This window comes from Tripterygium wilfordii, chromosome 21, assembly GCF_013401445.1.
Source record: "Tripterygium wilfordii isolate XIE 37 chromosome 21, ASM1340144v1, whole genome shotgun sequence".
NCBI lineage: Eukaryota > Viridiplantae > Streptophyta > Magnoliopsida > Celastrales > Celastraceae > Tripterygium > Tripterygium wilfordii.
The window spans coordinates 4,992,468-5,005,374 of NC_052252.1; the positions used below are offsets into that span (position 1 = coordinate 4,992,468).

General features: G+C 37.7%; 3 protein-coding genes across 3 annotated transcripts; all 3 read left to right on the forward strand.

Annotated features, from left to right (window-relative positions):
* The first annotated feature begins 39 nt into the window (after positions 1–39).
* LOC119988514 (pentatricopeptide repeat-containing protein At1g62350-like) lies at positions 40–2,797 on the forward strand. The gene is made up of 3 exons (XM_038833574.1): positions 40–412; positions 1,620–2,173; positions 2,358–2,797. The coding sequence occupies exons 1-2, from the start codon at positions 122–124 to the stop codon at positions 2,034–2,036; spliced, it is 708 nt and encodes a 235-aa protein (XP_038689502.1). The 5' UTR covers positions 40–121; the 3' UTR covers positions 2,037–2,173; positions 2,358–2,797.
* Positions 2,798–5,037: 2,240 nt separating this feature from the next.
* LOC119988641 (pirin-like protein) lies at positions 5,038–7,776 on the forward strand. The gene is made up of 6 exons (XM_038833755.1): positions 5,038–5,224; positions 5,317–5,366; positions 5,467–5,505; positions 5,627–5,655; positions 6,302–6,468; positions 7,128–7,776. Exons 1-6 carry the CDS (start codon positions 5,040–5,042, stop codon positions 7,609–7,611), a joined length of 954 nt encoding a protein of 317 aa, XP_038689683.1. The 5' UTR covers positions 5,038–5,039; the 3' UTR covers positions 7,612–7,776.
* Positions 7,777–8,780: 1,004 nt separating this feature from the next.
* On the forward strand, positions 8,781–12,333 carry LOC119990155 (beta-1,2-xylosyltransferase-like). The gene is made up of 3 exons (XM_038836004.1): positions 8,781–9,507; positions 9,820–9,969; positions 11,068–12,333. Exons 1-3 carry the CDS (start codon positions 8,833–8,835, stop codon positions 11,788–11,790), a joined length of 1,548 nt encoding a protein of 515 aa, XP_038691932.1. The 5' UTR covers positions 8,781–8,832; the 3' UTR covers positions 11,791–12,333.
* Positions 12,334–12,907: the final 574 nt, after the last annotated feature.

Consider the following 12,907-nt stretch of genomic DNA (forward strand, 5'->3'; position numbering starts at 1 on the left):
AGACTGGTGTTAAACTGAATAAATTGACATTTTCTCGGCTGCTCTCCGCCTCTCCCTCACTCCCTCTGGAAGTCTGGAGTCTGGAGATTGCACGGCTGATTGTTTGTGTTGGATTCGATCTATGCTGAGTTTTGCACGCAGGAGCAGAGTCACGGCAGTCTCTTTGCTTTCGCAATTTGTTTGCTCCGTCTCCAGTAATTCAGCTGCGAGCCCTAGCTTGTCGATATGGAGGAGGAAGAAGGAAATGACCAAAGAGGGGTTGTTTGCGGCGAAGGAGCTCAAGCGCCTTCGGTCCAATCCCATCCGCCTTGACCGCTTCATGCAATCACAAGTGTCCCGTTTGCTCAGGACGGATCTCCTCGCCGTTCTGGCTGAGTTCCAGCGTCAAGGCCAGGTGTTCCTATGCATGAAGGTACATCCTAAGCTTCCCTATTCTTTTTTAAGCTTGTCTGGTTTATGTTAAAGTTCAAAAGAAATGTTAAGCGCGTGAAATTTAACACGGATTATCCATCTTCTTTTTCCGATTGAACTTTATTTGTGGCTCCCATTGAAGTTCAGCATTGAAATTGTTGAGAATAGCAGGTCAATTTGAATTCTTAGCCAAACTATGATTATGAGGATGAGAAAACTGCTATACTATAATTTATAATTCCTTTGGGTGGTTGCTTTTTGTTGTTCTGGGGAGTAGGTAGATGAATCAAGCTGGGCTTTCAGTTGTACAATAGACCATTCTTAAAACTTTAGGGTTTAGGGTTTCTACCACTTTCTGAAACTAAATTCTTTCAGAAATTTTTGGAGGCACATGTACATCACAGTTCACTGATAACTAGAATTTTGTTGGAGCTGCTGACTGAGCAGTTTTTGTTTAGTGAGCGTGCCTGGTCCAGTATCATTGAAGATGTGTGTGACTTTGTTATAACATTTGCATTCACTCTGTTACATTCACTACTGAGTACTGACCCTTCTCACTAAGGGAAATTATTGTATAACACTTTCTGTCATTTCTATTGATGATAAGAAACTAAAATATGTGGTTTGATTTTTATTGTTAAGTTTGGTTATGAATAAAACACTGCGCATGTCTAGTGGAAAGTGTTTAGTGGAAAGAAAAAAAAGAGAAATATATAGAGGAAGCAAGACATTATAATTGGAGTAAATAGATCCGAAACCTATGAATATGTTATTAGAAAATGATGAATCACTTCGGTATGCTCTTAGTTGCAACAGTTGCATCCTGTTGTAAGAATTTATGACGTCTGCTACTGCTTATTGCTTGAATAGGATCTCACAACAAGTGCACATACTGAATCCAATGGGTCTGCAAATCTACTTATTAGATGAAGATAATTTTCTGTGACTTTTGTCTTCTTTTCTTTGTTCCATTTATGATATGAATCTTCATGAATTTGTCGACGAAAGGTGAAGTTTGTTTGGCTCTCTTTCTACATGTGGTGCTAACAAATAATATGGTTTTTGCCTATGAACTCATAAACTCTTCCCTGATGATGTAACTTGTCAGTTGCTTTCTTTTTTCTTCTTTCTCTTCTTTGCTGGAGTAATTGTTGTATTTTGCCTGCTGGACTGCTTTGAGGTAGCTGACTTTTACTTCTATTCTCCAGCTTTATGAAGTGGTGCGTAAAGAGATATGGTACAGGCCAGACATGTACTTTTTCAGAGACATGCTTATGATGCTTGCAAGAAACAAAAATGTTGATGAAACAAAACGTGTATGGCAAGATTTGAAGGAGGAGGAAGTTTTGTTTGATCAGCATACATTTGGAGACATCATGAGAGCCTTCTTAGATAGTGGATTACCCTCAGAAGCAATGGTCATATATGATGAAATGCGAAATTCACCTGATCCCCCTATATCTTTGCCTTTCCGAGTGATTTTGAAGGGGCTTATCCCATACCCTGAATTAAGGGAGAAGGTGAAGGATGACTTCTTGGAACTTTTTCCTGACATGATTGTCTATGACCCTCCTGAGGACTTATTTGAAGATCAAAAATGGAGAAGGGAGAGCGACAGTGATTAGATGGTCGAAATGAAACAATGTTCTTTTGCTGTAACTAGTGCCGGAAGAAATTAGAGGCATACATGGCTCAGAACTTCTTTGTAGATCTACTCCTTGATGTCTCGGGAGCTCAGTCAATGGTGTTTTGAATATTTAAGGTTAGTGCTCAAAGCATGCATGACGCATGAAAATTTTCATTGTCCAGAAGGGAAAGTTTAGCATCTGAAAGTTTAAGTAATGCCGACAATTATTGTAGAAATTGGGGTCTCTGCCTTTTCTTTCTTCTAGTTGTTTGTATAGATAACTCCCATATTCTTACAATTTTTATCTCTTCCTTAGCAGATTTCGGCCTTTCGGGTAGTTTGCTAAAATGTTAAAGTTCGTCATGACTCTTCTTGAAGTGATCAAGAAGGTCTCAGCCAGTCACGAACCTTGTGGATTCCAGTCTGATTATCCATTCATTCTCAATCCTGATGATGTTTTCCCAACTTGAAGCCGAAACATGAAAAACCAGGTCGCACTGCCCTCGCCTATTCCATTACTGAGTGGCAACTCCAGCTCCCAACTCATTGTTTCGGCCAAAAAAGTTTTATAAAAAAACTAAGGCGGAAGCTTATTGTTGAGATTTGAAGCCAAAGGTGAGCTAAATTATTGTTGGCACTAATATTTTGCATTGCTCACATTCTCTTAGTTGGGTGCGACTTTGATATGGAACTTTGAATTCACATTTGTGTCGGAATATATTTTTAATGCTATTTCAAATCAACTTTCAATCGTTGTTATTTATCGTTATGAATAATCGTTAGGATATTTGTAAATTAACTTTTAATCTTTACTTATCGCTATTCTATAAAGTTTTTTTTTTCCAGTGTTGTTTTCTATCATTTTAAAAGCATAATTAATAGATAATTAAAAAAAACCTGATAATGATAAGCCCGAACCCCGTTTATGGTAGTCCCTATTATAAAATTTTGAATAATCATCCAAGTATTTTACAATTCTAAGAGTCTTTCTCTATTATAAATATTTAGCATGACATAATTATATTTAAAAAATAAGAAGGTGATACATCATCATCTTGTAATCCATATATCACCATGATCATTCATCACCCACGAAGCTTTTCTTAGCTGTTAACAAATGAATTCAAAAGTCTACCCCCCATATTGTATGGCCGTTTATAGTTTAAACAATAATAAATATATACTTGTTTCCTTTCGGTTGACTTTCTTTATGAAGTTATCTAATTCAATTTTAGCTCTTTGTGTCATGCTTCTGTGTAAGTGATGTCATCATCTGGGCCCACACCCCACAACATTTGTATAAGCCTAAAACCCAAATCAACTGGCCCTACCTAATTATTGTTGGGATTTTAAACAATTCTACTCTCACCCTGATGGTACCCGCAAACCCTATCCACAATTTTTGAGGGTAGGATACAAGTAAAGTAAAAGTGTACAACACATCGAGGAGAGGGTGAGGGTCTCAAAAACTCATACCTGCATGGATGAGGGTAGAAGACATTCATACTTGTTTACCCATTTATCCATATGGACGAGGGTAAACCTGCATGCTACCTGTATGGATGAGGGTAAACTCGCATCAGTCCCCTATGAGAGTGAGGGTGAGGGTGAAAATTATTCATATCCGAGAGAGAATGGTAGGGTAAGAGTGAGGGGTAAGCTTTTGAGGATGAAGGTGAGGGTAAGAGGGTCTCCTATCCGAATCCTCCTCGTTGTCATCCTTATTTGGGCAAAACATTCTTGCAAGTTCAAGAGATCAAATGTGGACAAGAATAATTTTTACTCAATTTGCTTCTATCATTTTTTATTTCATATTAGGAAGTTCAAAGTGTGTTTTTTTAACTTTTTATAATTTGGAATTATATTTGATGAGATATTTTGAACTTTCTGAGTATCTATATGTATAGACCAATATAAATCATATGACTAGTTGATAATGAATGATTTGATACTAGATATTTTCTAATGACATTCTAACAATAGAAGTCACTCATCATAAAATTTCATGGAAGATCATCTACATGTGATCCAGTGATTAAATTGCATATGTGCAACTTTGAGATCACTTGTTCAAACATCGGAAACAATATCTCCGCATATTATGCGTATAGAAGAGGAGGATTCAAAATCTATAAACATCCCTATCAATCGTACCCTAATTTAGAAAGCAAGTTTTTACATTACTCCAACTTTGATCAACTTGTCACTTGGTTATTGTGATCCTGTTGTTCTATGTTTTTGTCTTGATAACATCCAATTAAGATGTGAAAGAAAGCTTTTTTTTTTCTCTTTCAATATATAGAACTAATATACCAACAAGAATTGATGCTCACATTAGCTTCAAAACAATAGGATACTTGGTTTATACAAATTTTATGTTGTTGGGTTGTTTATCTCACCCACTAAAAATGAGACTTTTTGGCAATTAATTCTGAAAGTTTTTAAATACCCCATTAAAAAAATAAGGTAAAACCTTTCAAACCCAATTGAGATCACTTTAATTCAAATTGAAATTTTAAAAAATGGCAAACTAATTATTAAAAGGAAAGCACAAAAAGCGTTTCTCATGTTTTATATTGTAATTGTGAATAGAAAAAATTAAAATAATTAAGTCAAAGAGTGAATGGTGCACAGCCTGACACATATATAATAATAAATTTTGGCTTAAAAAAATTAACTTTTGACCAAAATAAAATATCTCTAATAACCAATATGTTGTGCCCAACTATTAATAATTTGGGGTCCACAGATACGTGTCCCCACAGCAAATATCAGACATGCTTGACACGTGGCAGTCATGCAACGGCTATGATCCTAAGCCTCCAACACCACATCATGAGGACGCTATGATGACGTTATACATATACATACACAAGTAATAAGGAAAGTACAACAAAGAAGTTCCAGAAGTTGACCAAGGAACCTCCCATCCCATGTGGAACTTGTTGGCCGCCAGCACAAATCTTGGCATTCCATTGACCTTCTCTATATATAGAGTCAAATGCATAGCCTAATGTCTTCATACTTTCAAAATATAGACATATACAGCTACATGTTTGCGAAAATGCCTGAGAGAGAAGTTTCTGATGTTGTTGTTCTGAAAGAACCTCGTTCAGTGGTTAGGAAGTTCTTGGCTAGGCCTCAACGTGAAGGGGCTGGAGCTGTTGTTAGAAGAAGCATAGGGAGGTAAGTAAGAGAATGGGATAATAATGATGAAGTTATGGTCTTGTTTTTGAATTAATGAGTTTTTGGCTAAATGGGTGTTCTTGATTTTCCAGGTTTGAACTGAGATACTTTGATCCTTTCCTTGTTCTGGATGAATTCTCAGGTGGCTGTCTCTGTTTTTCCAATTGTTTTGCCATGAAAAATTGTCAATGTATGTTATATTGCGTATGCTTATGTTCATGTTTCTCTTATGGAAATTTCAGTCACTGCTCCTGCTGGATTTCCTGATCATCCACATAGAGGTGTAATTCTTACTTTCCTGGTTCTAGTCAAAAGATTGAATTTTTATGAGAAAATTTACTGTCTGATTCTATTGAGATTGGAATTTGTTCTGGTTTTGATTGATTTCTTTGTTACTTACAGGGTTTGAGACAGTCACCTATATGTTGCAGGTACAGAAAAAATGATTCAGTCGAATTAGATTTTGTAATTTTTTTTAAAATTTCTGAACTAACAAAGAGAAAAACAAAAATTAGCAAGATCAGGCCTTGACATGTTATTCATGGCTTTTTGCAAGCAAAAATCAGTAAGATCCTATTGTTTTTTATTCTAACTATCCTAAATGTTGAGATAAACGTACATATTCCATGTGAAATCGTGAGCCCCACATGATCTACATGAACTATGTGAAATTGTTTGCATCCATCTGAGCATTTTGGATAGCTGAAACAAAAAGACATTGAGATCCATAATACTGCAGTTAGCAAGTGAAATAATTTTTTTTAAAATATTTGAAATTGTTTGGGTTAGTAAAAAATGGAATGGTCGGCAAGGGATCTGTATGCATTAACAGTGTTGAGTCTGCCAAGCCAATTTGACAATTGCCATTAAAAGATTTAAGGTTGACCTGGCTAGTCCTACAAAGTGGCATATGAAAAATAAAATAAATGATGTCAATCTTAGGCAAGATTATGTCTTGAATTGCCTTTCTATCTGTACTTGTCTTCAAATATTTATTCTTGTTGGGGGCAAATTAGTGGCTTATATGATGTTATAAACATGCCTGAAATGAGTGCAATTGTGTGTGGGGGTCACCAGGGAGCTGTCACACATGAAGACTTTGAGGGCCACAAAGGGACCATAGGAGCTGGTGACTTACAATGGATGACTGCTGGAAGAGGGATTGTTCACTCAGAAATGCCTGCTGCTCAAGGAACCCAAAAGGGTTTACAATTGTGGATCAACCTTTCTTCTAAATATAAAATGTATGTAAGCCTTTTTTTTCTTGCTCCTTAAACTCTTAACAAGCATTATTACGTCATGGGTATTTTTTTTCAAGACTTATAATCTCACGTCGGATTGGCATAAACCAACCGAGTGACATATAAGCAAAGGTCAACCATCTCTCACAGAATAAACATGTTTTCACACAATAAACATGTTTTCTGAGCCTAAGTAAGTATTACGGAGACGGGCAGACGACCCAGGAGAACAAATATGTACGGGTTCGTGGCCTAGAATGGACAATATTTATTGATGTGTTTGTGCTTGGATTTTTAACACTTTTCACGTCTGCTTGGATGTCACGCTTGCACAAAACCCGTGTTTGAGGGGTTTAGGAGTATGGACACATTAGTCAACATCACAATGTGTCAAATTTAGGGCACACATAGTTTTCAGTCATCATGGATTCCTTTCTAAAAGGTACTTTTGAATGCAGCACTAACTAGTTGTGTGTGCATCCAGCCTGATATGGACATCCCTTAATATTCCCCCATTTTTTGTTCCGGATAATCAGACTCGAACTAATAACTAGTTGTGCTAAGATAAGGTTGCTCTACAAAGATTTAAATTTGGTTGCCCTTAAAAGATCGATATTGATTGTTTTGCATTAACGGTACTAAACCCGTTTGCGCTTTAACAGGATCGAGCCAAGGTATCAAGAGATAGCAAGCAAAGACATAGCAGAAGCTACAAAAGATGATGTCAAAGTTAGAGTCATAGCAGGGGAAGCTTTGGGTGCTAAATCACCAGTTTACACAAGGACTCCAACAATGTACTTGGATTTCACTCTCAAACCAGGAGCTCACCTTCAACAACCAATTCCATCAACCTACAATGCATTTGTCTATGTCTTGGAAGGTGAAGGTGTGTTTGGAAGTTCAAAGTCGTCGCCAACTTCAGCGCACCATATTCTTCTGCTAGGGCTTGGAGATAGTTTGGAGACATGGAACAAGTCCAGTAAACCTCTAAGGTTCATTTTGGTTGGAGGTGAGCCATTGGGGGAGCCTGTAGCGCAACTGGGTCCATTTGTGATGAACACTCAAGAGGAGATTGACCAAACCATTGATGATTTTGATAAATATGTTAATGGGTTTGAGAAAGCTAGGCACTGGAGATCCCAATAATCTGCACTTCACCTTGATTTTTAGTTAGCTAGTCACTTTCTGCTTCATTGAAAGAGTTATTGGTTTCATTATGCAAAAGCTAGGGGATGTACAACTTTGTGTTATTTCTTAAATGTACATCTTATTTCATAATTTTGATTAATATAAGGTTGCCAAAACATATTATATTAACCCATATAATCAATAACCACATTGGTGCTAGTCTAATTGTCTAGGTCAAACCGTATGAATTTGAAGATCCTGAGTTCGAGCAATACTCAGTTAAAAAAAGAAAGTGAATTGAGCTTAAATTTCCCAAAAAAGAAAGAACTAAAACAAATACCTAAATCCATGAGTATGAAAATATTTTTCTCCTTAACAGAGTAGATAATAAAACATAAAGAAAATGAAAAAAATGTTGTTAGACAAGTTACTTATAACAATCCATTTAAGACCTGAGTTATTAATAGAAGTGATAAAAATAATATATATCATTATAATGATTAGCGTTCGAACCCCCTCTCAATCGTTTCAAAAATATAACGGCCCATTTAACCCTTAAGTTCGAGTTTAATTGCAACTTTATTTTGAATTCAGTTTAGTCAAACTTCTTTCTGAAAAGAATGTTAAAGCTTATATCCTCCTTTACACTTTTTCCCGGGAAACTTACCTGCCTATATTAACTGCCAAACATGGTAGATGACTTCATCATCATTAGCAGCAGTCTACCACATGTCACCTCTGGATTGGCTAAAAGAGAAAGTCAAACTGTTGTGAGAACAACTCCAATATTAAAAAAATATATCAAGTACTTCAAAACCATTCTCTCATCTCATCTCTCCTATATGACATAATTTAATTGGATGAGTGGATCTCATAATATACATTATTTATCAACACTTCATACTTTTTAATATTTCATACTCATTTTCATCACCTCTTACTTTTCATCATCTCTCTTACTTTTCATCACATCTCTCTTATTTTTCATCAACTATATACATGCTCTATATTTCAAGTGTCATTTTTAACAATAACCTATAAAACAAATATCATTATCAAGAAAATGTGTTTTCAAGCGTTCATTTTCATCCATTATAAAACTATAACATTCTAAATTTTCCATAAAATTCACTTTTCAACGTTTGAAAAATAAGTTTTAATGTCCCATTGGACATGCTCTGAGCTTGCTCTTCGCCAAGTGCAGGGAGAGGGGAGTTAGAGAGAGAAACGAAAAGGAAGATGAAGAGAACACGCTGGAGGCTCCTCCAGATCCTCCTCTTCCTCTTCGCTCTCAACTCCGTCTCTCTCGTCCTCTACTTCACCTCTCACCACCACCACCACGACGAAAATAACACGAGCAACAATAACTCCGTAACGGAAAACCGTCTGAGGTTAACGGGAAACCGCCGTCCGAAACATTCTTTGAAGCCATGGCCAATCATGCCTTCGTATCTCCCTTGGTCGCCGGACCAGAAAGTCGTACCACGCTCCTGCGAGGCGTACTTCGGGAACGGCTTCACTCGCCGCATCGATCTACTTCCTTCTGCCTCGATTCGCGGCGCGGGGTCGTTCGGTGGCGGCGGATGGTTTCGGTGCTTCTACAGTGAGACACTTCGTAGTTCGATATGCGAGGGAGGGAAAGTGAGGATGGTGCCGGAGAGGATTAAGATGTCGAGAGGAGGTGAGAGTTTGGATGAGGTGGTTGGGAGGAGGGAGGAGGAGGAGCTGCCCGTATTCGAAGACGGCGCGTTCGAGGTGCTTGGGGTTGGTGGAGAGAGCAGGAAGAGGAGGCGGCTTGCGAGTGAGGAGTTTTTGGATCAGTACGTCCGTGAAGGTGAGATCATGCGGCATACAATGCGGGAGCTGCTAAAGTCTGTTCGCATTGTGGAAGACAACGAATTCCAGTGCGATGAGGTTGGAATTTTTGGATTTAATTGATAAAGTTTCTATTTTTGAACTTGATGGGGATCTTTGGAGTCACTGATGGTAATCTAGAGTCTAATTAATGGTTAATTAGTGATTTCCTTATTAATTGGATCACAGAGTACTTACTAAGGGTTAGGGTTTATGACAACATATTAATTGAGCGAATACTAGTGTAAATAGTCAGTAAGTACTCTGATCTGGGATGATAAATGATCAGTTAAAGTAATGCTTTCTTCTTTATCTTGCTCTTTGTTTGATGTATATTGTTTAATTAAGTGACTGTCAAGTTTCTGCTTGCAGTGGATTGAGGAGCCAACACTATTCGTTACGAGGTTCGAATATGCAAACCTATTTCACACTGTTACAGATTGGTACAGCGCCTATGTATCTTCTAGAGTGACTGGCTTACCTAATCGGCCTCATCTGATTTTTTTGGACGGTCACTGTAAGGTATGTGTGGTTAACTCTACATTATTTGAGTTAAGCATATCTTACCCTTCTCCAACCCCCGCATCCATTCTGGGAGCCTTGTGTACGGGAATTGTTTGCCTATACCTACTCTGCTTGTTTTGTAATTATGGTTTCCACGAAGGTATTATATTGGACTGAAATTCAATAAAAGGATTAAAAAGTACACCTTTTTGAAGTGGATAAGATGTTGGTGGAAAGATTGGGAGTAAGATCTTGATGGAGTTTGGTGGCAGATATAAATGATGCATGTCTTCCTGGAAAGATATCTCGTGCAGAAACTCTCTCCCCATTGCTGCTTCAGTTAACTTAGTACAGTGAGTAGAGACTCTGCATTCTGTTTTCTACTACCTTTAGTAACAAAGTTGAAAAAGTGAGCACTGTAATAATAAATCGTTAAGAGTAAACTAATCCATCAATTGGTTTACCTGCTTTTGTGGCATTTATAAGATTTTAGTTTCGATATTGAAGAGTTTTTTTTCTACAAAACGAGTGAGCGTAAACGTGTACCACCACACCTTAAGCATGCTTGAGTGGCCCCAAAATTTGGTTCCTGCGTCTTTTAGGGCAGCAATTGATAAGGTTGGGTCCTTTTAGAGTAGTTATAGATTCATTCTCTCCTCGTTTCTTGAACGGCTAGGTTCCCGTGGGCATATGACATGCTTTCTCAGGCTAAGGAAAATAGCTTTTCTATTACGAAGTCCTGTTGTAGAAATTAAAATGATATACTTTTACAAGGCAGCAAAAATATCGTCTTTTCACTCTCTCTCTGTCTCTCGCTATTGCACATAATTTTAATTTTGTCACTGCCAATCGATGTATACTTCTTCAACTTTATTTTTGTTCTTTTCCTTTTGTAGCAAGTATGCAGTAATTGTCAGTAAAAAAGTTCACTTAATGTCGCTACTTGGAATTGTTTTCTGGTGCTTTTCTTCTTCATCAATTTAAGTGGTAAAAGAATGAACAGTTAGAAGGGATTCATATGTGCAAATTCAGTTGGAACAAGTTTCATGGTGTTATTCGAGTCTCTGTTATTTTTTTGGTATATGTTGTTTCTCAACCTTTGATCTAAATTTTCAGGCACCACTGGAACAAACATGGAAAGCGTTATTTTCGGGTCTTAGGTATGCGAAAAACTTCACTGGTCCTGTGTGTTTCCGCCGTGCTATTCTCTCACCTCTGGGATATGAGACTGCACTATACAAGGGACTTACTGAAGAAATAAATTGTCAAGGGGCATCTGCACCTGATCTGTGGCAGAAACCTGATGACCAGAAGACTGCACGATTATCAGAGTTCGGAGAAATTATCAGAGCCGCTTTTGGGTTTCCTGTAAATCGGCACCGCATAGAAAAGCCAGCCTTAGGTCATAATGTACTCTTTGTTCGACGTGAAGATTATATTGCCCATCCTCGCCATGGTGGTAAAGTAGAATCGAGGCTCAGCAATGAACAAGAAGTGTTTGATTCATTACAGAAATGGGCATCTAATTACTCAGAATGCAAAATAAACCTTGTCAATGGATTGTTTGCGCACATGTCAATGAGGGAGCAAGTTCGAGTCATTCAAGATGCTTCAGTAATTATTGGTGCTCATGGTGCAGGTCTCACTCACATAGTATCAGCAACACCAAGGACAGTGGTTCTTGAGATTATTAGCAGCCAATTCAGACGTCCACATTTTTCATTGATTGCCCAATGGAAAGGGTTGGAATATCATGCTATCAATCTTCCTGGATCATATGCCCGACCTGCAGTGGTTATCGAGAGGCTTAGCAAAATCTTGAGACGTCTTGAATGCTGACAATTTCTTGGTTTGATCTGAAACTAATCGATGCCTGTGTTGCATGGACGTGGAAGTTTGTGAGCGATTCTCTCTGATCACTGATAACTCGGAAGTAGCCCTTTGAGCGATGGTGGAACTTGCGAATGCAGTAGAGCTCTGCCTTGAATTCAATGAAGATTGGTCTAGTTCCGTGCTATTTGATTCGGGTAGCGGAGGATACACGCTGACTTCTGCTGTGGTATGCTATCTTGACACTGATTGTCGTTGACAATACCCTAATCAATATTTATACTTCTTTAGGCAAGGGATTGTCTGGCCAAGTGTTAGTTTTGCTTGGGAAAGGCAATCCCTAATCCCTCACACTACTGCCTTCTTGTACAATAGATAACATCAACACATATTTAACTCCATTTGGTTTTTTCATGGAATGGAAATACCATTCCACCTGATGGAATTTCATATGTTGTATCACATAAGAACAAATTATATGCACTCATTCTCTGATTTGTGAGGATGAACATTTTTTTCACTGAATGATGTGAATTGAGCATAAATATACTACTTTCACTGGCTGTCTGATCTGTATTGCTGTATTGCCCAGCTACAGTTTCTCGATCAAAAATAGATGCACGCACCCGCTATGAATTGGTGAACCTAAATGAGGTTAAGGATCACCATACCCATTGATCCTAGAAAGCCAACAGCAATCGGTTTTGTTGGCAGCACGCAAATATCTAAGTTGTCCGATCTCACCAGATTTTGGCAACGGTGAGATTATCATATGCACAAAACCTTGAGTGAGTAGACCCCAGCTGAACAGGTAACGGTTGGTCAAATATGATCCTTAAGGGCCTCATTGGCCCTAATGGGTATCACATGGTTCACAGATTTATTGGCAGACCACAATTGAATCTTACCTTCGTAATGCCTATTGGGGGAGGACGTGTGCAATTACACAATGAATCCAAAGATATATTCTTTGTTCAAAAAAGAAATCAAATTTATCATGATCAGGCAAACATAATTATTTTAGACTGTCAAAATATAAACTCAAAACATATAATATTTGATCTTGATCAATTTGATTTTTTTTTCAAACTTAAAAAAATATCACTAGATTCGTTATACTAAAAAT